Source organism: Nycticebus coucang, chromosome 12 (genome assembly GCF_027406575.1).
Source record: "Nycticebus coucang isolate mNycCou1 chromosome 12, mNycCou1.pri, whole genome shotgun sequence".
Classification (NCBI taxonomy): domain Eukaryota; kingdom Metazoa; phylum Chordata; class Mammalia; order Primates; family Lorisidae; genus Nycticebus; species Nycticebus coucang.
In genome coordinates, this window is record NC_069791.1 from 351,009 (window position 1) to 375,891 (window position 24,883).

Sequence of the window (24,883 nt, forward strand, 5' to 3'; positions counted from 1 at the left end):
TGGAACTATAATTTTCTTCTTGTATCCCTAGTTTTTAGTCCAGAGTCTAACACACAGCAGGAATTATGTCTATCTGAGTTGACTGTCAGCAGGTATAAGCAGCTGACAGTAGGATCCAGTCCATGCCATTTATCATGTAGGTCTCCCAGAGTTATACTTGGTAGAAATACAGTGGACATATAAAACCTTATGTAAGATGCCATAAAAATGTGGTCACTTCTAAGTTGTCTAACCCTTGGTCTTTGCCTGTACACATACACCAGCTGTCTTAGTTAGGCAGGCTTGGCCTTGCCCCTCTGGGAAATCAGTGGCAAATACCTTTCTCTATGTGAAGTTGGTAGGACTAGACAGGGAAACAAGGTTAGGACAAGACCAAGTGCTGAGTCCTGTTTACCTTAGAATGGAGGTTGGGCCCTTGAAGGGTGACAGGTGCCACATTCATTTTTCTTTTTTTTTTTTTTTTTGCAGTTTTTGGCTGGAGCTGGGTTTGAACCCACCACCTCTGGCACATGGGGCCGGTGCCGCACTCCCTTGAGCCACGGGATGCGACATTCATATTGATTTTCTTGATTTTACTTCACAGAGAGTCAGGAAAGATTTGAGCAGCTCAGACGGGATTTCCACTGATAACCCCAGGGGATGGCTTGATTCTGTCCTTCATTTAGCCCTTCAGCTCCTCTACCCTTCAAACTTCTGGACCTGACTGAGCCTCTCTCCTGCGCAGAAGAAATGACACTTGTGTTCTGCAGCTGGGCAGTCTGCGAGGTGGGACAGCCACAGAAGCAGACGTCCTTCCCGACGAGACTGCCCATGCAGCGGTGTGCAGGAGGTGGGAGAGAGTCTGTCTTTAAGTCTTTTGCAGTTAATTCATTTCTCTGGCAATGTTATTACATTTCCAAGAGAAGAGGGAGGGAAGGCCTGCTCAAGCCAGTGTCCTCGATTTGGGAGACCAAACTGCAGTTCCTGTAGGGTGGAAATAGACCGCAAGGACCCAGGGTCATCACAGCGCAGTGGTCGGGCCCCCACAACTACAAGCCAGCTGTTACCTCCCAGGGACCCACGCTGGAGGGAAGGCCTGGCGCTCTCTAGCTCTCCACAGCCTTGAGGCAGCTGGTGTCACACCCGCGGCACAGACAGGTGGGTATCGTCCGGAAGGCTGTCCGGGCCCGTCCCAGCAGTAAGGCGTTGAAACCACAAGTGAGAGCCCCCTGGCCTGGGCAGACTCCCAGGTTCTACCCCTGAGCTCTCTCCTTCCTCCCTCATCCATTTCCCACCGATTTTCTGTGATAAAGGGAAGAAACAAACCAAAGCCTGATCATAAAACCCTCCTTATTCTTGAGGACGGCGATCAAATATTCACTCTGCTAAGGTCTCCTTACGCCCCTTTAAAACAAAAGAGACTCTCCACTCACGCGCTTCCCACCCTGCCGGGAAACGTATTCCCGGGATCAGCTCTGACCATCCCGAAAGTTGCTATTTCCTCAGTCGAGGGAGAAGTTGGCAAATCTGCAGCTGCGAGGCTCAGTTTGGGGGAGGGGGCGACAGCCCGGCGAGGGGGAGGGACCACGGGTCTGGACACTGCCCTACTCCGCCGAGGTCGTCGCCCGAGCGGGGGCAGCCGCGAGTGTGGGCCTGGGGAGCGGGCCCGGAGGGCGCGGGGGGCGGCGTGGGCTCCGCACCGGGCTGTCCCCAGGCTCGGCACCTGCAGGGCGTGAGCGCGCCCCGTGCCCGCCCCGCCCCGTGCGTCCCGGGGGAGGCTCCGCCGCGAGGCGCCCGGGGAGCCGCAGCCTCAGTCCCGCCGGCGGCGGAGCTTTGTGCGGCGGCTCGGAGTCCCACCTGCTGGCGGCTGCGAGACAAGGAAGGGGAAGCAGCAGCAGAGGAGGAGGGGACAGCGGCGGCGCCGGCCTGCCCCTCCCACGGCGCCCACCTCCCAGGGCTCCGCAGTCCGGGCTCTCGGCCTGCACGGCCCCCGCCCCCGGCCCGGCCCGGCCTCCCGGCCGTAGCGCACAGCCGCCGCCGCAGCCCCCAGCCCTGTCCGGCGGGGCCCGGTCCGGCCCAGCCCAGCCGCCGCCGCCCGGAGCTGCCGGTGAGTTCGAGGCGAGCAGGGCGCGCGGCGCCGCCCCGATGTGCCCGGGAGTCGCCCCGGCGTCCGGGCCACGCTGAGCAGCCCCGGCTGGCCCGCGAGGCAGCGAGGAGCGCGGCGAGCCCCGGAGAGGGCGCGCGAGGAGGAGCGAGCGCCGCCGGGCAGCAGGCACCATGCCGGGCTGGAAGAAGAACATCCCCATCTGCCTGCAGGCGGAAGAGCAGGAGCAAGGTGAGCGCGGCAACCGGGCGCGGGCTGCAGGGCCGGCGCCCCTGGGTGCCCACTATCCCCGGCTCCCTGGCGACCCGTCCTCCAGCTGGCGGGGGAGGGGCGGCGCCCTCGGGGCCAGCGGGCGGGTCCAGGTGGCGTCTGCGCGCTCGGAGAGGCCGTGAGGGCCGGGTCCGGGGCGGAGGCGGAGGGCTGCCGGGGGAACTGCGCCGGGGAAGGATTTTCTGGCGAGAGCGAAGGGGGCTCCAGCTTCTGCGGGGCAGCGGGCACGTGGAGCCCCGCGCGGCAGCCAGTGGGTTGGGCGCTGGGCTGATGGCGTGGGGCGGGGGGATCCTGCAGCGCTTTAAGGGACTTTTCAAACTTTCCTCCTCCTCCAGCGGCAGCCTTCGTGCTGTCCCCGCCTCTGGCTGGGCTGCGAGGGTGCTGACAAACCTAGAGTTGCTGGAGATTTATAGAGGAGGAGGACGAGGACGAGCGTGGGGGGCGGGGTTGGGGGGCAGGAGGCGCGGCCGGAGGTCTCTGCAAGGCGAGAGGGAGGACTGTCCCCTCGCTGCGGACCTGGAGTGACTGTTTTGGGGATGTGTGAGCTCCAGCGCAGGCCGGGGTGTCAGCTTAATACCGCAGGCCTGCGGGTTTTTCGTGATTGCTGTCTGTTTTCTTGGTAAAAGGCGCTTATCTGTGCCATGGCTTTGCGGACCTTTTGTGCTTTCCTTTGACAAGTGTCCTGGGCACGTTGCTTTTAAGTGACTCATGAGGGAAAAGTTGAAGGCCTTTGCATCGTAAAGATTATTTCTTGGTGTTTGGATTGAGCAGAGGCTGGCCAGGGAGTTCAGCTTGGTAACCTGGATGTGATGTACCAGGCACCAGACGTCCTGCGCAGGCCGGCTCTGCCAAAATCCAGAGGGGCCCGGATGACAAGGGGCACCAGGTCGTGTTCCCTGCTTCTTCTGCTCCTGTTTGCCCTGGCTTCCAGGGAAATGCCTTTGAGTTGCCGAGGTTTCAGCGTGCAGGGCCTGCGTGGACCGTGGCCAACAGCTTGCAGAAGTCAAGTGGCACCGCGAGAGTGGGAGGGTGAGGAAAGAAAGAGGCGGCGATCCGGCGTGTGGAGGTGCCGGCTTGTCCCAGGGAGCCTGGTCCAGCAGCCCGGCCAGCTGGTACCGAGTGTGGACTTGGCTTGGTGATTGGGCACCCCGAAAGTTTCAGGCTTTTGGATAATGTCTACTACTGAAAAACCAGTGTAGAATTTCCAGTTTTTCTCTAGGTGGCACAACCTGTCTTTGGTTTATATCCTGTTTAATGACGCAGGGAGTCCATACCCCTTAACCACGTACTTAGTGGTTATGTGCACTCACTTCCCTTTCTGGCAGGTGAACTTGGATTTACCCACTCAAAAGGCACCCCTACTTTAGAAATACTTTGGCTTCTCCCTTTAGTAAATCATATCTTAAAAGTTGCAAATAGCAGTACTAGGAGTTTATAACCAGGTAAAAGCACTGGATGAAAGCATTCTGTTGGGCATGTAGTGTGTGTCCTGTCAGTCGGATGTCACAGAGCACCTGCTGTTAAATCTATCAGTTTGTTTAAAAAAAAAAAAAATCACTGTGCTGTCAGGTTTTATCAGAATGCTGAAGTGGGTAGATTTTTGGATTGTGACAAAATGTACTTGTATGTCTTTTAGAAATATATGGTAAAATTGAAAGATGATCTCTCAATCTGCTTGGTGCAGATAAAACTAAAATTTCTCCATTATATAAAAACTTGAGTAAGAAATTGAGATCCTGCCTTATCTCCTCCAATAGGAGAATACAGGAAATGTTTGTTCCTAGGTGTCTTTTTTTTTATTTTGAAGGTTTCCTACTTTCCTTAATGCGAGATGCTTTCCTAAACAATTATGTATTTTGTTTGTTTGTGTCATTTCTTCTTGAGGTATTGCTTCACTGGGAATGCACAAGTGTTTGTTTTTTTGGGAATCTGCCTGGTGTCCATGCCCGGTGTCCGTGTTTCGATTGTGTGTGTATATGTATGCATATGTATGTTTAAATGTACTAAGCTGCCTATCCGACTTTTAATGAATATGTCAAAGGTCACTGCTTGAACGTGGCTTATCTTTTTGGCTGAATTTTACTGTCAAGAGGTGAGAAATGTTTTCTATTTGCATTTGAAGTCAGATTGTGTTTAGCTTTTTTTGTTGACACTTAAAATTTTAAATAATTTAAATCATGTTGAATTAGGTAGGTTCCTTTAAATATAAACAGAAAGATTACACTGTCAGATCTGTCAGGAAAATAATGAACATGAAACAGGTACATTTTTAATTTTGTCTTGGGCTAACACTAACCAAAAGGTCAGTATTTCTAATATTTTACTGTTAAATTCTGAGGTTGGTTGATACACAAGACAATCATTGATAATTATTATTGGTAAGGTAATCATTGCTCTTTTCTATTCAACAGCATATAATCATTGCTCTTTTCACATTCTCCCCACCCCCAATCTACATTTAAACATTCTAAAACCCATTATGGAGACTACTCTAGTAAAACATTTTTTCATATTGACTTTATTTAGTTAAATCTCTTTTCGAGATGTAATGCAAATTAATGTGAGATACCAGCTTTTTTAATGACTACATACTTGAATAAGTATAATACATATCTTGGTATGAGTTTTTTCAAAAAACATATTAAATTTGAAGATTGAAGGAACTTTATTTTCACGTACAAGAAGAGGTTTGGCTGATCTGTATAATTTCATGCCATCTGTATATACCACTCATAACTTGGGTTTATCTTGAAGGCCTCTCAGGTGATGCTGCGTGAGCTGCTACTGCCCGCAGTGCTGACAGAGGAACTGCAACACAGGGCTTGTTGTGGTAAACGCAGTCCTTTCCCCAATGACATGTTAAGACTCACCCGTGTGCCATGACATACTATTAAAATTCAGGACACATCTCTCTGTCCACCTCCCAATTTTCTGCCTGATTTGCTAAACCTAATCCATTTAGAAGCCAACTAATACACTTTTGGTTAAACATTTTAGGAGAAATGATTCTGAAAACTGTTCTATTTAATATCTCTTTCAATCAAATCAATTTAAGTAATTTATTTGTTGTTTTATATCTGCTTATTGGCTGATCATGTGTAACAGGGATGGGGTTGTTGAGGAAATTCTCAGTGTGAGGAGATAGGTGCCTCTGTAATTAATGAGGCTTTTCTTTCGCCTTGTACCTTTTGATATGTGTGGCTTTGGTTAGCAAACGTTTAATGTGGTTAGTAATGTGGAGTTAGGATAGAAAATTAAACGTACTGCTTAGGAAAATTACCTATTTTTGCAAACATACTTCTTGAAATTTTTATTACTGGGGGAAATAAAAATAGTGGGGGAAATAGAAAAATATTAATTGGTATTTTCTCTTATTGCCTTTAATTTTATATTTAGATTTAATTAAATATACAAATATTGTCTAATTACATGGATGTGATCAATGTACTTTACATTAGCATATCCACTCACCAGGGGAAAGTGTGTGTTCTTTTTAGCTTTCCCTTCCCTTGCCTTTTTGTTCTTCTTGTAAGTTTTACAGGTCTGCAAGTGAACTTGAGAACTTCCCTTTGGACTTCAGTTTTAGATATTACTGTGTCTGAGTTATTTCTTATAATTTGGGAAGTGAGAGTATTTGAATATTTTTGAGGTAAAGAATTAGGTTTTTTGACATATCTGTGAGGAAGGAAGCACAGGGAGCTGAGGGCTGGGCCTTTACTCACATGGCAAGGAGCTCTGCTGACCGGTCACTGTCCCACACCTGCTTAATGAAAAGTTCCATTTGAAATTTGAGTTTTGTCAAAAGAATGCTATGGGGAAAAGAGATGAAATCACACAAATCTAGGTTCTGCTATGTGTCAAGCATTGTGTTAACCATTTTGCATGTGTTACTTGTTGTTATACAACGTGACTGTTAGATATTGTTAAGTTTCCTGTCAGAAACTGAAGCTCAGAGAAGTAATAAATTTGTCTGAAGTTACAAAGCCAAGACTCAAAGCACCAGTTTCTAAACAAATAATTCAAAAAAGAAGTTAATATTTCCTGTGTTGAAGTACATAGCATTTCATTAACATTATAGTACCTTTTGGGGGGTGCGGGAATACAATTCTAATAAACAACCACCACATCTTTTCACTAGGGCAGTGGTTCTCAACCTTCCTAATGCCGCAAGCCTTTGATAACAGTTCCTGTGGGTCATGACCCACAGGTTGAGAACTGCTGCACTAGGGATTCATCAGAGAACTTTTTTAGTTACATATACTAGGAAAACACTTCTAAAGTGTATCTGGGGCTTTTGACCAGTAGACTTTGCAAGACGGGTGTATTAACTCTAACAATAAAGGTTGAAACCTCAACATGTTTTTAAGTAGAATACTTTGAACATAAAGTAACTCACTTAAGTGAGTGGCTTTTTCTGCCAAAGACTTGCCATTATTGCATAGTTTTCTTTCTTTTCAAAGAGTATATACTATGAAAGCAAGAATTAATAAGAATCGGGTATGCTTTCTTCCTGTGATGATCTGGATACTAGTGTATTGCTAATAGCCATTGTGCATTTGCTCTTGTGCCAAAATATTATTTAATTAAAGCCATATATCTGAACTCTCAGTCTGGCTATCTAACAGACAGCCCAGTGGCCAAAGAAAGGAACCTCAGAGAATGCTTTCTGCTTCAGGAAACTTACTGGTTTCTTTATGAAAAAAAAAAATAAGTTTTAATTTATATTAACAAAGGAAATTGAAAATCGAATATTATGGGTTTTAAAACTGTTAAATAATGCTTGATGGCAGTTTATTTAAGGCATGTAGGATTTGATTTATTTTCAGTTAAATTACAGTACTTAGTAATGTAAAATACAAAAGTATTGTAATATAAAATTAATATGTCTAATAGAAAGTACAACTCAAATGCAAAGCCAAAACTTGGGTTTGAATCTCTTGTTTTACTTTTAATTAACATTTGTTTCTTCTTAAATTCAAAACTTCATTGTATATAAATATGAAAAATCTGTCTGTACAGTTCAAGAAGCATACTTGTTTAGGTGTTTCAGTGGCTGAAGGGTGCTATCAGTTTTATGGGAAAGTTAGTGTTGTTTACATATATCTATGGATTAAAATGCAACTGATCTAATTTCTTACTGTCTTTCATTTCATCAGTGTTTAAACTCTAAGCACCAATCAGGTGATGAGCAGAATTTAGGGATGGTAGGCTTGTATTCTGGGTGGAATACCAGGAGCCCAGCACAGTGCTCCTAACAAGATAAAGTCAGTGGGCACTGGGTTCACATCCACTCCAGCAGGGTTTGTAGTTTCTCAAAGTCCTTTTACTCTTTTCTTTATGAAGAGGATAATTAACATCTGCCTCATGCAAAGATTAAATGAAGTAGACAAATGTGGAGGAATTCACAACAGTATCCTGCGTATAGTTCAGGACTCCGTGATGGCAACTGTCACATTAGTGATGCTTAACAACCTTAGGGTATCCCAGTGAGGAAATGGTAAGCTTTTATTCTTTAAAATCCACATAAAGTATTAAAAAATAAATCTAGTGTTTTGTGAAAAGCTGCACTGTAACACACAACTTTATGCAGCCAAGGTCTTTCGTATATTCTAGCCTGCCTCTCTCATGGAAATGAAAGAACTCCACATGTGGAAAGAACGTGCCCAAGGCTACATTTCATGCACTTAACACGTGTTTATTGGTTATCAACTGCCAAGATGGATACTGGGGATGAGAAATTACTGGTTCCAGTTTTCAACTACTGAGCATAGTTGTGGGGCCATGGGGTCTACTGGACCCCAGTACAGCCTCCCTTCTGTGCAGGTCAGTGTTGAGGCTGCAGAGAAGAGGGGTTAATGGGGAGAAAGAATGTTCTAAGGACAGCTATTGGAGGATGTGGCTCAGGATCTGTTGAAAGACTCAAACGCAGGGGAGGAGATTGAAGTCTGAGGGCATAGATAGAAAGGTAATGTAGGCCAGGGGCCTGTGTGCTCCAAAGCATGGTGAAATGGACATGCCAGGAGCCACTGATTTCCTGAGGGGATGACGTGTAAAATATGAGCGTGCACAGGGAGTGCAGAGCAGGAATGCTCACCTACCCTTGGTGTGGGGAAACTGGGTGGGAGAACTTGAGACTAGAGAGGGCCAGATTTGGAAGGACTTTATATGCCAGGTGAAAGAGTTCCAGTCATGTCCAGCAGGTGATAAGGAATTGAAGGGCTTCCAACAGAAGAGTGAAAGGATCAGATTTTTGTCTTAGGAAGATTCCTTTGGTAGCATGGAGGGAATGGAAGAGAGGAGAGTATCAGGAAGGCAGCTCTGCCCAGCATGGGGTCTTGTGGAGGTGCTCAGGAGGGGACTTGGAGACCAGGGAAATGTGGGCAAGTGGAGGATGTAGGTCTCTGGGTTCAGGCACAGAACTGGGTCTTGAGACCCAGGATGTTGGTACAGAGCCTGGCTTGCTTTCTATCACCTACTGCCTTCTTCACAGTCCCCTCCTCCCAGTCTTTATAGGGGAGAAGTAAACATAATCTGATGGAAAAATGTAAAAATAAAGGACCACCAAAGTGGTGAGTTAGCAGATGGATCATGATGGTAGTTTACTATGCACTAGCTTTATTTTTCCTGTAGATTTGGATTATATAAAATTCATATGCTATCCAATTCCAAAGGAAAAATAATTATTATCCTGTACATTTAACTCCTAAAATTAAGTGATTAGTACTGCAATTATTTTATAGAAATGTCTTCCCTAGTGAGTTCTTAAAATTATTGTTATTGTTTTCTGAAAACAACTATGTGCTCTGTGAATAAAGTTTTAGTATACTTTTTACACTGGACTCAAAATCAGAAAGCCAGGGCTGAAGTCTTTTCTCAGCCATTTTTGTGGCCATGTGGCCTAGACAGAGACCAACTTTCTTAACTTTGGTTTCCTCATCTATAAAGTAAAGATGATTCTTGGCATGCTAATCGCTGGGGTTATGTTAACAGGTGCACTGCATTGTTACATTACAGAGGCCAGAAGTAGGTGAAAGACTGAAGTCTTTAAGTATATTTGTCTGTTAGCAGGCCATCTGTAGATGGAGGGATTATTTGGATAATTTGTTTTACACATTGGGAATTTTTATTAAAAACAATCCTGTCCTTAGTCTTCCAAAATGAAGCTCAAATATATTGTCATGTTTTTCCTTTGGATTCCTATTTGTAACAGAATAACTCAAATGATGCACCCAAGTGACAACACATACAGTGTTAAGGGCCTCCTCAGTGCAGCCTCTTTCCTGGCTGCAGGTGGAAAAGTCCCTCTCAGATGTGGAGCAGGACTTTGACATTCCTTGATGCTAATTTTCTACTTCTCTCTAGTCCAGGGTTCTAAACTCAACCTCAAATCTGAAAGACCATTATTCTCAATTGAAATCATGTTTGGAACCTTTTGAAGGGAGAAAAAATTCTTTCACAGATCTCCACTGCCAACCAACTTCATTTGTTTTTGTTATGCTACTTAAATATGCACTAACATAAACCAGGTAAAAATTCCTGGTGCTTATAGGTCTCATATACCCACAAAACAAAAACAGATTTTATTAATGAAAACAAACAAAACTACCCCCCAAATCAATAACACATTAGCAATATTGATTTCATATGATTTGGTATCATTTACCTATAACTGAATTTCCTCTTTGTGAACGTGGTACTTGCTGCTATGGAAAGTAATAGTTTCTCTTTTTTTCTAGTTGAACTTTTATGGAATCTTGGTTTTAGCAGCCTGATGTCACTTTGTTTTTCTTAGCCAAAAGCACACTATCTGTATGGGAAGTCCTCTGGCTGCATGGTCTGTTTTGCACCATTGTGATGACGAATACAAAACCCATTGTTAGCCCTGAAATTGGTGGTGGTATCGGCCGCATGTAGTCTACACTTGTGCTTCTTACACCACCTGTGGTGAAGGCGCTTTTTCCCAGGCTTTCCCAGGTGGACACGTGGTCCCACAGCAGTCTCACTGTGTGCGGTTCACCCCTGAGCCTACCACAGCCTCGTACTTGAATGCCGTTGTGTCAAATCGCTGTAGCAATCTCTAATCACCTGCCCTCATTTTTGGTATTTACCTTTGAATAATACTGGTTTAGGGAATACTTACATGCCTGAGAGAAGCACCCAGAGATTGGAGGTGTGTGTGTAAAAATTTACATATCACTTATCCGAGTGAAACATTATTTATTTTCTATAGTTTTTTCCCTTACTTTGCCTTCGAGTTCCCATTCCTACTGAACATGGAAAATATTTGAACTTGTTAGTTATGAGCACATTAGACTTTAGTTTAAAAATGTTTGGGGTTCTCCCTTCTGTTGTTCCCAAGGTGGCATTTAAATGAAGGGGAAGCTCAGACCCTCACGGCACTGGGCAAGGGGCATTTGATGCATTGTATGACCCTCACCGTTTCCACGACTCTGGACTTGGCACTGTCAGTGGTTGGGCCTTGTGCCCTGGAATCCACTGAAATGACACTGTTCACACTTGGTCTTTTGAATGTCATCTTCACAGCTGACTGGCCTTACCCTAGTGTCCTGTTGTGCCGTTGTTGTGGTCCATGACCTCTACCCAGGCCTTTGCTGGGCACTAGGCACATCAGCATTTCCATGTCTCTTCTGGCAGCCAGAAAATGCCTGTTTCCTGAACCCTGGTGGAGGGTGTGAGCTCTTGGGTGGTGTCCTGAGGTCCGCCCACCTTGGGCATCCTCCACGGACATCACTGCTATGTTGTTCCAGGGCCATGTGAATGTGGCATGTGCCAAATAGGGGGCTGTCACTCTGGGGATGAAGGGCATTGGCCACAATGCTCTCCAAGGCCCTTGATGCTACATGGGTGTTAGTTTCTCTCTCCTTTGTATTCCTTAAGAGTTTTGAATGTTTGCAGAGTATCAGACACTTATATCTGACTTTTTGTCCTTCCTCTTCCTTTTCCCTGTTTTTCTGTTGCCCTGTGTCTAGAGTGGCTTAAGTGACTTGCAAACTAAAAATCAGAAGGAATAAGGATTGAAAGGGTGAATGATGATAAGGGGAAGGAAGAGCCCCACCCCTATATTGGGGGGACACTTCTAAGTTCTAAACAGCAGGGAAGAAGGAAATAGAGAAAAACAGTCTAAAGGTCCGGAGATGGCCACCTCGATGCTGGCAAGTGAGTTTGACCAGTATCTCCTGCTGGCCTACTTTGTGCACAAACTTCTCTTATTTAATAGTTTTACTTGAAATCTATTCTTTGTATTTCATAAGCAAACGTATGAACACAGGAACTGACATATTTCTTCTCATAGTGGAGTAGTATAATTGTAATGTGAATTTTCTATTAAATATTGATGTATTTTAATATTGATGTATCTTGAATAAAAGGTTTACATTATTAGATATACTCAAGTCTACTATGAATTGATGTTAGAATTAATACATCTTTTCTTTTTACTCTTGTGTTAATTTATTTTCACTTTCTTTTATTGTCTGAATGTAGACAATATGAAAATCTGATACACAGTTTGACAGCATAAATTATAAGAAATTATATCTTTTTAAAGTATGATTCATCATTTGAGAAGAGGTAATGAGTGTAGTTTTCACCAGCTTGGTACATTGGAAAAACAGCAAATATAAAAGAGTAGATAAATTCCCAAATATTTCATCTTCTTTGGCACTACTGTGAATGGGATAGAGTCCTTAACTGTTTTATCAACTTGACTATTGTTGGTATATATAAAGGCTACCGATTCATGAATGTTGATTTTATAACCTGAGACGCTGCTGTATTCCTTGATCACTTCTAAGAGTTTTGTAGTAGAGTCCCTAGTGTTTTCCAGGCAACCTGTAGAAGACTGAAACTGGACCCACACCTTTCACCATTAACTAAGATAGACTCTCACTGGATCAAAGATTTAAACTTAAGACATGAAACTATAAAGATACTAGAGGAGAGTGCAGGGAAAACCCTTGAAGAAATCGGTCTAGGCGAGTATTTTATGAGGAGGACCCCCTGGGCAATTGAAGCAGCTTCAAAAATACACTACTGGGACTTGATCAAACTAAAAAGTTTCTGCACGGCCAAGAACACAGTAAGTAAAGCAAGCAAACAGCCCTCGGAATGGGAGAAGATATTTGCAGGTTATGTCTCCGACAAAGGTTTAATGACCAGAATTCACAGAGAACTCAAACGCATTAGCAAGAATAGAACAAGGGATCCCATCGCAGGCTGGGCAAGGGATTTGAAGAGAAACTTCTCTGAAGAAGACAGGCGTGCGGCCTTCAGACATATGAAAAAATGCTCATCATCTTTAATCATCAGAGAAATGCAAATCAAAACTACTTTGAGATACCATCTAACTCCAGTGAGACTAGCCTATATCACAAAATCCCAAGACCAGAGATGTTGGCGCAGATGTGGAGAAAAGGGAACACTTTTGCACTGCTGGTGGGAATGCAAATTAATACATTCCTTTTGGAAAGAGATATGGAGAACACTTAGAGATCTAAAAATAGATCTGCCATTCAATCCTGTAATCCCTCTACTGGGCATATACCCAGAAGATCAAAAATCACATCATAACAAAGATATTTGTACCAGAATATTTATTGCAGCCCAATTCATAATTACTAAGTCATGGAAGAAGCCCAAGTGCCCATCGATCCACGAATGGATTAATAAATTGTGGTATATGTACACCATGGAATATTATGCAGCCTTAAAGAAAGATGGAGACTTTACCTCTTTCATGTTTACATGGATGGAGCTGGAACATATTCTTTTTAGTAAAGTTTCTCAAGAATGGAAGAAAAAGTACCCAATGTACTCAGCCCTACTATGAAACTAATTTAGGGTTTTCACATGAAAGCTATAACCCAGTTACAACCTAAGAATAGGGGGAAGGGGGAAAGGGAGGGGAGGGAGGGGGGAGGTGGGCAGAGGGAAGGGGATTGGTGGGATTACACCAGCGGTGCATCTTACAAGGGTATATGTGAAACTTGGTAAACGGTTTGTGAAGCTAGTGAATGATGCCCCATGAATATATCAATGTACACAGGTATGATTTAATAAAAAAATAAAAAATAAAAATAAACAAAATAAAAGAGTATAAAATAACAGAGAATGAGGTAGGAGCTCATCTGTTAGTTTATTCTGGTGATAATTGTAAATAGTCTTGATTTTCACAGCCTCTGAAGTCTAGTGTCTGTATCTCCTGTAATTGATATTCAAAAATTTCACTGCAAAAGATAGAAATGGGCTAATATCCTCATGAAATCAAACTTAGTCATAAGGATTTTACACTGCCCTCTTGAGAGGTAGCGGGATTGTTGACTAAAAGAAAATGACGTTGAGAATTAGATTTTTCAGATAAATTCAAGAGTTTCTTTTTACATATATATTTTTTATTGTGTGCAGAACAAATGAAAACCTTGACCAAAGCAATGTAAATTTAGCTTCTCTGTTACTGTTTCACCCCCCGCCCCCCAATAATTTTTGTTATGAGAATGACAACTTGCCAGGCTAGAATCAGACACCTGCATGCTGCATCTGTGAGAAGGCGCCCCAACTCCCTGAGAGAGGGTACCCCAGCTCCCTGCGAGAAAGTGCCCAGCTCCCTGCAAGAAGGTGCCCAGCTCCCTGAGAGGGCACCAATGCTTCCTGTGAGAGGGCACCCCAGCTCCCTGTGAGAAGGGGCCCAGCTCCCTGTGAGAAGGCTTGAACAACAGGTTAGCCTGTGTTAGTTGTCAGTGCTGTTGCTGTTTTCCAACAGTCGTGTGAAACAAGTGTGTATAACCTTGGCATTACATTCAGTGACCATGTTTACTGAAGCCCCTGTCCTCTCTGCCCTCCCTGCCTCCCAGACCTCTCCTGCCCCCCCCCACCATCCCCCTGCCCCTCTGACCTCCTTCCCTCTTGCTCATATTGAAGGAAAGGTGGCAGGTGGTGTATTAGTTTGCTCAAGCCGCCATGACAAAATACCATGGACTGGGTAGCTTAAACAGTAGACTTTTAAATTTTACTCTTTTACAGTTCCAGAAGCTAGAAATCCATAATCAAGGAGTCAGCATTGCTGGTTTCTGTTGGGGTCTCCACCCTGGGGTTGCAGCTGGCCCCCTTCTCACTGTGTCCTCATGTGGCCTTTCCGTGGGGCGTGAGCAGAGAATGTGAGCCGGGAGGGGCACAGGCTGTCTGGTGTTTCTTTTAATAGGGACATTATCCTATTGGGTCAGGGCCCCACCCTGTGACTTCATTTGCTCTTAATTACTTCCTTAGAGACCCCATCTCCGAATGCAGCCAGACTAGGGGTCAGGGCTTCTACATACAAACTGGGGGAGGGGCATTTAGTCCATAACAGATAGGAAGAGAAGATTATTCAGTGGCTTATAATATAAAGTTCCTTTAGATTTCATCTTTCAGTGTGTGGAAACTATTCCTATTGAACAGATGCTACTGTGCCGATTTGAGTATCTGTGTCTTTCAGTATCTGTGTCTCCTCTATCTGAACTGGGCAGGCTGGGGGGCTGCTTCAATCAGCAGAGTGTGTGGAAGGGGCTGTGTGAGTTCTGAGGCTGGCATATGAAATGCAGCTTCCCCTTGTATGCTGGGACATTTGTGCCCTGACCCCTGAGCCACCTGCCTGCTCCTCCTCCCCATCTTTAGGCTGTGGTGCTATGAGGGAGCCAGGTCACATGCAGAGGCCCTCCTGGTCTTCCTGGCCAAGGCAGCCAACGTGTGAATAAATGAGTTTGTAGATTTTAAAGTCCCAATCACTCAGTGACCCCAGGTTTTGGGTCTTCATAACTGCTGCCCTGGACCTCATGAAATAGATACCAGACATCCTTACTGTGTCCTTTCTGAATTTATATGCATACTAAAATCTATGTGCATAATAAAATGGTTTCTAAGAGGAGGCTGTGTTTGGGGATAATTTGTTACTCAGCAAGAGCGGCATGTGGCTCCTTTTGGACCTTCCTCTCCCCTTCCCCTGTGCTGTCAGGAACTCTGTCTTTTAACAACAGAACCTTCGTCTCCTCCACCTCCTGAGTTACCTCCTCTCTCTGAGACTTGGCTCTTCCTGAGGGACTCCTGATGACGTCATGACTTCGTATTCACGTGAATCATCCTTCCACCGTCTTGCTGGACCCGCCTGTTCTGTGTCATTCTCTCTGCCACTGTACCCAGCCCAATTGTTTCCGTGGCCACACTCTAGCTGTTCTCAAAGTGTGGCTCAGTGGCTTCTGAGGACCTGAGATGCTTCAGAGTTCTGTGAGGTCAAAACTATTTTGGTAACAAGACGTTGTTTGCCTCCCATGCTTTCCTTCTGTCCGACGTGTGCTGTCATCCTGCTGAGGCTGTTTGAGGATGTCTGAGGACACCTTCATTGTGGCCACTGAAGGAGTGTGTGCTTGCGTGTTCTTGTATTTTAAATATTTCTGTGTTAATTTCTAATGTGATAAATGTTAATGTTGACATATGTATGTTGATATATCTCCCACATAAAGAAAACTTTTGGAGGTCCTCATTCTGAGATGTTTGGGAGTTGCTGCCTTAGACCTTGGCAGTGCTGGTGACCGCAGCCACCTCTGTCTCATCTTCAGGCACAGCACTGCCCCGTGGTCCCCTGTCATTCTAACTCAGTCTCTGTCCTCTGCCTCCGTGATGCTCCAGTCACACTGGGAACTGACACCCACTGGCCTTCCCACACCATCCTCGTGCCCCCCTTTCTTTCCTTCCCAGCTTAATCTCTCTGAATAGCACATTTTCAGTCTCTTAGTTAGAGTGTACCTTTAATTTCTGCATCCCACTCTTACTTTGTAGGACTCATCTGGAAAACCTGGTCAAACCCAGTTCTCTGCCACACTCACGCCTGCATGGTTTCATGTATTTGGAGAAAAGCATCAGTAAGCTGCCTGGTTTCACTTGAATTCATGATCACTAATCCCAAATGTGCTTTCAGGGCACCAGGGGATCCACCCATGGTCCCTCAGTAGGCTGGCTCAGGCTTGTGCCGTTCCAAGATGACTGATACCTCCCACTGTCTCTTCTGACTGTGAATCTCCAGTGTTCCTTTCATTTTCACCCTCAGCCAAAGACTCTGATGCTTATTTCACTTGGAAAGTGGACGTGATTAGGTGATTAGAAGGGACTTCAGCTGCGTCTGTGCCCGCACACTCTGCCTTCATCTCGTTACCAGGTTGCACCGTCTGCCTCTGCAATCTACCCACAACTTGTGCCCTGGCCTGCTCCTCTTGCCCAGCAAGGAGGTCTCCAACAGTCTCCCCTGTCTCTAGCATCTGTTTCTCCTTCTCTAATAGACCATTCCTGTCAGCCCACGAAGACATTACTTCACCTACTTTGAAAAGCAGCCCTCTCTTCCAGTTACCCCTTCACTTTTCTGCTTTCCTTAATTGCAAAATCCAGCTGGGTGCGGTGGCTCACGCCTGTTGTCCCAGCATGCTGGGAGGCTGAGGCAGGAGGATCCCTTGAGCCCAGGAGTTCGAGATCAGCCTAAGAAGGAGTGACCCTGTTTCTACTAAAAATAGAAAAACTAACCAAGTGTGGTGGTAGGCGCCTGTAGTCTCAGCTACTCAGGAGGCTTAGGCAGGAGGATCCCTTAAGCCTAGGAGTTTGAGGTTGCTGAGAGCTGGGCTGAGGCCACAGCACTTGAGCCTGGGTGGCAGAGCAAGATTCTGTCTCAAACAAAACAAAACAAAACAAAACAAAACACAATTCCTTAAGAGGTTTTTCCATCTTAACTCCATAATAGTTCACCTTTGTTCTTGCATACCCAGGTTTTTGTGCCCAATTCTCTCTTCTACCAAGGTGGCCAGTTACCTCTGTGTTGGAAACCCCAGCAGCCAATTCTCAACACACGTTACCTGACTAGCACACGGCATCTGAGACAACGTCTCTCTCCTGGAAATGCTTTATGTAGTTGGCCTGTAGACTTTTGCATCGAGCAGCTCTTCCTCCTTCTCCCTGGCTACTCCTCCTTGGTCTGGCAATTCCCCTTACGTCCCTGGCGTCTGAGTCTTGCTGTGCTCTGTCCACGGCTGGGCCTTACGTCCCTTGGTTCTCTTGTCCAGTCTCATCACAGTGCTGATGTCTTTATGTTTCTTTCTGCAGCCTTGTTTTTCCCCTGAGCACCGGCTTCCCTGTCCAGCATCCCTGTCTGAATGTCTGCGGGGCCGGCGGGCATCTCATACCCAACACGTCCAACATCAAGCTGTTGGTTTTCTCTTTCATACTCATATCCCTCTTATGTTTCCCATCTTGGTAAGCAGCAAATTCATCTTCCCAGTTTTCAATGCCAAAGCCCTCGGCATTTTCCTTGATTTCTCTATTGCAAAACAGCCACAGTGTTCCTTTTAAAATATGTCAGATCTGCTCAAAATACTTTACTGGCTCCCCACTTCCCTCAGAGCGAAAGCAGAGCATCAGCAGGCTCCCTGCTGACCCGTGTCCTGGTCTCCACGTGTCCGGGCCTCTCTCCTCTGCTGCGGCCCCAGTGGCCACAGAATGCCCAGCCTGCTGCCCCTCTTTGCATGTCGCCCCTTTGCCTGTGTGACTGAGCTCTTGTCTTCTCCAGTCTCCACTGTCCAGCCAGGGCTGCCTCAGGGCTTTACTTATATTTATTTATTTATTTAATTTATTTTTTTACACTGATTGCATTTATTAGGTAAAGTCCCTCCTACAATTGTGTCTTGCCCTCCAAGTGTGTCACACACCAAGACCCCCCCCCCAGGGCTTTATTGAAGTGGCACAGTCTCTAGCTCTCTGGCCAGTCCCCCCAGGGCTTCTCATGGCACCGCAGGGCATCTGCTCATTTTCCCCGTTTTCCTGGGTTGTGGCTGCTGCTCATCATTAATGGGAGCTCCAGGAGGGCAGGGATTTTATCCGTCCTGTTCCTGCTGCATTCTCAGCACATAGGAGAGTATTGGCTCATGGTAGGTGCTCAGTAACATCTGCTGAGTAAATTAAGGGTCTCAGGTTGTGTTACAGGAGCAGGAGAGACAACCTGCTGATGGTGGAGTAGTCACCTTCACATGCAGGCTTCCCACGGCTTCAGGGTTTATATTTGAGCTGTCAGGACTTCGATTCCAGGGGAAGAACCAGGAGCACTTTTAGTTCCATGTCATACCTGGTCTCCCCTCTGAGACGAAGAATTAGGGTGCTGAAAGAGCCCTGCCCCCCGAGTGGTGAGCAGGTGAGCAGTGAACTTGTCACCACCGGCTTCTATAGACAGGCTCTCGAAGACAGTTTTGTAATGTCTAGAGGAAAGCTTCAAATACTTTCTGCTAAATATGCATCTGTTTATGAGACATTTATATGATGCTTTAAAACAGAAAAACAATAGAGGAATAGTGAAAATCCTTTCCTTGATTTTTATTCTGAAATACTGCTGTGTTAACAGCTATGTCATAACCTTCTTCACTGTGCCCATGTTGCCTGCTACGCTGGAAGGCGTAGTGTAGATGTTTAAGATTTGCTGAGTGAGTGAGTGAGTGAATGGATGAGGTAAAATGGGTGAGCATTATGAAAAATAATGGCAGGAATAGATAGGTCTGCCTTCTTTCCTCTTCATAGAGGCAAAATTGTATGCAAGTCAAGGACAGAGGGAGCTGCCATCTGGAACCAGGACGTATCACTGAATTATATTGTGCAATTAAATTTTTGTTTTTATTATGATATTTAAAAACTTATGCCAAAGATAAGGTTTTTTTAAAGCAAATCTGAATAGTTTACATATTTCCTTATGTATACAATTTTTTTTCGTTCTTGATTCTTAGAAAAGAACCAATGGCCTTGTCTCTCTAACAGCCTCCTTTGGCTGGTCTTTCCTGTGTACAGGAACGTGCCAGTATAGGTGAAGATCAGTTTATCTTGCCCTACTTTCCTTTGTCAATGTCTAATCAATCTCTAATGGAGTGAAATAAAAAATGACTTTTACTTGAATAATTTATTGTGCCCTTTTAAAAATATCAAACACAGGACATAAGTACTTAATTTTTTTGCTTGTTACTGAAACCAAAGGATAGTATATAACTAATTTATTAGGTTTTTTTAAAGAAAACATTTATGGTGCTATTATGTAACATGTCACTTTATTTAAGGCCATGTTCCATGTGTACATGCTGTTTTAACTGCATCATTTTTTCTTTTAGGTAAGTTGACTGGATGGCGGATAATATCAACTTCAGCATAACATGAATCATACTTAGATTAAGGCATTTGGTTTAATGCAGTGTTTTCCCCCACTTAGAGCACGTGTCTAACAATTGGCTCCTGGTACCTGTAATCTATACTAAGGCTTCTTTACCCTCACAAGGTCCCTAACCTATTTCTTCTCAGTTCCCCACCTTATTTCTCTCTAAATTCCCAAAGTTTCTGCTTGGTTTCCCTCCTTACCTGTCAACATTTGAATATCAGAATAACAATTCTGTGATCCTGCTACATTTTTTGTGTGATGCTTCAACAACAGTTCCGAGGAATTCAGTAACACTTGTTGATTGATTGACCTGAGACCCTACATCCCCACAGACTGTCTCACCTAAGGAAGACCCGAAGACATCAAGGCCCCTCCTGGGTTCCTTGTTGTGCAGCTGGTCACTTAGATTTGGGATGTATGCAGTGGGTGAGGGATGGACATTCACAGATCAAAATTTTCCTTTCCATTATAGGGAAACAATCTAGGAAACTTGATTTTAGGATGATTAGAGATTTGGGCTTTTTTAGAATCTGAATTCAATTTGAACGTTAATTCCTACAACTAGCTGGCTCTGTAGACTTGGACTGTTTGACTCCCAATTTCTTCCTTTGTGAAAGAATCATACTAACACCTGCTCTTCAGGGTGTGGTGAAGGTTTTAGGGGCATCTGCATAGGTACTTGTCAATGGGGGGGGCCTCAGAACTGAGAGCTAAATATGAACAGTGAAATTTAGGTGAGAATTTGGACAAGGTCACATACAAGATGAGGTCCAGCGTCTCCTGTTATTGTGGGATAGTGTCACCTGAGGGTTACTTGAAGTTTGTGAAGATTAAGGAGGGTATTTGCAAATTTCTCCTGATAAATATTTGGGCATGACTGTTTGTCAGAAATATTTGAAAAAGTGATTATTAACATAACCTAGAAACATATGTGGGTCATTGTGTCAGACTTAAGGCCTGTGGACCCTTTGTGGACTTAAATATACCCAGGTGAAGGACGGACCCTGTCACTGCCTGCCTGCATTGGTTCTCTGCTGTGATTGGTTCAGTTCAGTCTGACGCTGAGCTCTTATGTCCCAGTCTCCCAGCTCCCTTCCTATCAGTGACTTCATCTGAAGAGTAGCTTTGAGCAGTGCAAGACTTTCAGTGTATGTTAGACCAAGACAATGAAGATGCAAACAAAACTATTATCTTGTACAGAGAACCCACAAAGACATGATGATTTTGATTTTGTTTCAATAATTTAGTTAATAGCTTATGAATAAAAACAAAGCAAAGAAAAAAAAAACAGCAAAGCTGCCTTCCGACATGAGGCTGTATCAAGCCTAGCCTGGGATCAGAGGAGATTCCTTGTGCAGTTGAGACACCATCTGTCATTGAAACCTCGCATTTTCATAGCTCCTGGCCTTTCACTCCACTGACCACTGGTCTGCCCTCTGGCTCTCTGTGCTGCTGTCCAGCCCAGCTCCCTACAAAGCACATAGGGAACTTGATTTCTTGTTGACGTTGGTGCCGCGGTCCTTCCGCTTGCCACTCAGTCCTAATCCTGGTAGGATTAAGGAAACTGCTGCTGGCATCCCAGCCTACACATCTCTGAAATCAGTCAGCAGTGTGATGCTAGTTGACTAGTCTGTACATGTGAACCTAGTGGGCATCATAGTGGACAGACCTTCAAATGGAAACTTAAAAATCCCTCATTGGCTCTGCCCCTAGTAAGCAAATGCTGAGTGATTCATATCCTTGGGGATGGTGCATACCAGGCCGGGCTCAGCTCTTAGTGATGGGGACGGAGGCTTCCACCAAGCCCCTCAGTCCCATCTTCAGGCTCAGTCTGTGTCCTTGGCTTCCCGTGCCTGGTGCCTGCTGCATCTTGTCCAGGAAGCTGACATTTGCCTCCTGCCTGTACCACCACACAGCTTGAGTCCTGCCGACACCCCGAATGTTTCCCTCTGGTCTGCGGCTTCTCCAGTCACTGGGCTTTTCCTACATGGGGAGTGCAGGCTTTGTCCTGTGTGTGCCTGGACCCCAGGGTGCTAATTTTCACTTTTTGCCAGGACTCAATTTTTCCTTAGTTCCCTTTTACCTGTCTGGGCATTCAGACAAATTTTGACCTTAGCTCCTGTGAAACTGGTACCTGAAAACTTCTCAGGGTACTTATTGATGCGAAAGTTCGTTGCGACTGGTGTGTGGGAGAGTTGGGGAGAAGGTGTAGAGCCGTGCGCAGCATCCTGTTTACTCACAGAACTCCTTCACCAATGGAGCATCTCATAGGGTTACGGAGCCTGGAACACACATGGAGAAATGCTCCAAGCAAATGTCATTACTTGGAGTAGTAATGATATTAAGAGCTTGAAAAAAGTCTTAAGAGCAGGTGTTATTCCCTCAATAACAGAACGCTGGTGCTTTTGGAATGTTTGATTCTGAACTTTCTTGACATTTGCTCTGTGGTTTTGTAGTGTGATGCTAATGAAAAATCTTTCCTCCCAGCTCGGATGTGTGGATCCTAAATATGCTTTTCCTGGTGGCTCTTCACCGGGGCTGCCGCGCATCACATGCTGTTCTTGCTGCTGAAAACACAAAAATAAACATTTGAGGCTGGCCCCTAAAAATGAGTTGTGGTATGATGGTGTTATGGCTTTATTCATTTTAGACCTAAAACTTCTTTAACAGGGCTTTGTTCTCTTTCTGCTCCAGATAATAAAGGATCCCCTTAGGGTAGAGAATAAATTTTTGAGCATAAAAATAAAAAAAGATATTAAATTGAATAAAAATTTGATATTTCTGTGCATCAAAACTTAGCATAAAAGGCAGATAGTAAACTAGGAAGAACATTTGCAACATAAAAAAGCTCAATATCCTTAATAAAATAAGCACAAAGTAGCTTTTAATAAATCATTGTTGAATGGATGGATAAATGAATACATGAATTCAAAGCACTAAGAAAAAAAATTCTAATAGAAAAAAATAAAGATGATGTGACTATTAGGCATAGGTCAAGTCATCCAAACAAACAAAATACCAACTCCTGTCATCAAAAAAAAAATACAAATGCACAAAAAAGCAAAGAAATGCCAGTTAAAACTCTTTCCACCCACTATTCAGTGATTTGACAGGTACTCACGAAGCCCTTGTTATCACCATGCTGCTAGTTGTTTCTTACGTTATCTCACTAAATTTAAACCACAGTCTTCTGAAATAGGCATGTCACCCTTGTTTTACCAATGAGCTAAGGGCCTGAAGAAGCCAGACGTCATACACATGGCTAAGATGTCGAAGCCAAGATTTGAATTTGTACTTGTCTGTCCCCAAAGTCTCTGCTCTTACCAACTGTGGTATTCTGTTAGCACTAAAAATGTCACGAAGGGGCAGGGCGTGGTGGCTCACGCTGTGATTCCAGCAGTCTGGGAGGCTGAGGCAGGAGGATTGCTTGAGCCCAGGAGTTTGAGGTTACGGTGAGCTAGGCTGAGACCATAGCACTCTACCCAGGTGACAGAGTGAGACTCTATCTCTAAAAAGTAAGTAAAAAATTAATAAATTAAAATGTCATGAAGGGTATTTGATGATGTAGCACATTATTTATAAAATGGAATTGAGGAAAAAAATTGCAAAATAGCATGTACACATTATCTCACATATGTTCTTTTAAATAGAGCAAAAGAACATGCATCACGAGCAAAATTAGGGAAAATGTGCACTGAGGTGTGAATGGTACTTGTCGTGGCTTGTGGGTTTGTCTGACTTTTGTTTATCTGTACTTTCTAATTTTTCTGTAATGTACACATATTGTGTTATATGTATGTAGCAACAGGTTTTAAAAATCTTGCAATGTTTGTGTGTGTGAACATGACGAAGTGTTTTCAAATTTATCTGAAACAGTAACATCTTTTTCCCAAAAGAACATGAAAAAAGAGGCACATCTAGGAGTAGGGCAGCGTGTGCTGTGGGACCTGGGACTCGGGCTGAGCAAATTGACAGGACATGACCACACAACCCAAAGAAGGGGAGATACAGATGACTGACACCCATTTGGGGAAATAGTTGGTATTAGCAACTGAAGACTTACAACTGCTTTTCACTGATGAGACTAGGAATGCTTTTGAAAAAAATCTTTCAAAAGGTGAGTTTAGGGAAAGCAATTTGCCTACAGGTATCAGAAGTCTTAACATTGTTTATGCAAATCATGACCCAGTAATTCAACCTCTGGAACTTAGTCCCAAGTAAGTAAATACTAAAACAGCTTTTTCCATAATATAGCCCATAGCTGTGAAAAATTGCAAGCACCCAAAATGTGCAGTTATGGGCCAGTGAGTTACGGGATGAATCACCAACTAATTGATCATTCAGCCAGTGTTTATTGAGTGTGTGTTGTCAGCATTGCTTTGGATGCCAGGGACTTATCAGTGAATGAAATAGACAAAATCTCTTCCTCAAATGATTTCTTAAAGAAAAATTTGCATATCACGGGAAATGCTGACTTTTTAAAGGATGGGTGTTAAAAAGTAGAATATTGCGTTAGAATAAACAAGCCTTGAAAGGAAGTACATGAAAATATTATCTTGCAATGAGATCATGGATAAATTTTTAAAAATATTTTTTGTTAGTAACAAATTTTCTGTAATGTGTTGCTTTTTTTAAGATAGAAAAAATAAACATAAAACATAATAGCAATTAAATTTTCTTTAAATAGGAAGATAGGGACTTATGTCCAAGCAATGATGAGAATTTAATAGATCTAATTAAAACTATCAGAATTTGTGATTTTATTGCACCCCAAAACAGCTTTGGTTTTACTGATGTGTTTAAGATGCTGCTTTCATTAAAACACTTCTGTGGTGAATGGTAATTGTGTATGGAACAGATAAAAACTTACATTCGACAGATCAAAAAGTCCAACCTAATGTCAGTTTGATTAGGAAATGCAAGTTTAACAGCCTAGTAATTCTTTAGATTTATTATTTTACATGCCATAAAGAGTGCAATAATATAATTACAATTCTGAAAATGGTTAGAGTAATGGTGTTTTTTTTCTTTTCTTTTTCCTCTTTTAAAGTAAGATGAGAGAATTAAAATGTTCACTCAAGCACGATTTTCTGAAGTGAAGGAGCCCAGTATTGTGATTCTAAGTAAACTTTAATTATGTTCCATACTTATGTGTAAATTTATTTTATGCAATTGGGTTGTGTTTTGAAATATTTTAGATAGATTCACTTAAGCATAGGAATTGTTTTTATATGTTGGGTTTAAAAATTGGTTTGAATTAAAAGTAAAGATATTTTAAATTTAATTTAAAATTATAAAAGATTCAATGATAG

General features: G+C 43.8%; 1 protein-coding gene across 1 annotated transcript in view; it reads left to right on the forward strand.

The window, feature by feature from the left end:
- Window positions 1-1,865: 1,865 nt before the first annotated feature.
- Window positions 1,866-24,883, forward strand: part of GRIP1 (glutamate receptor interacting protein 1) — a 687,322-nt gene continuing 664,304 nt past the window's right edge. The window contains exon 1 of the mRNA XM_053554787.1: window positions 1,866-2,314. Coding sequence (XP_053410762.1) covers window positions 2,257-2,314 — 58 coding nt within the window. The 5' untranslated portion in view covers window positions 1,866-2,256. The remainder of the gene's footprint in view (window positions 2,315-24,883) is intronic.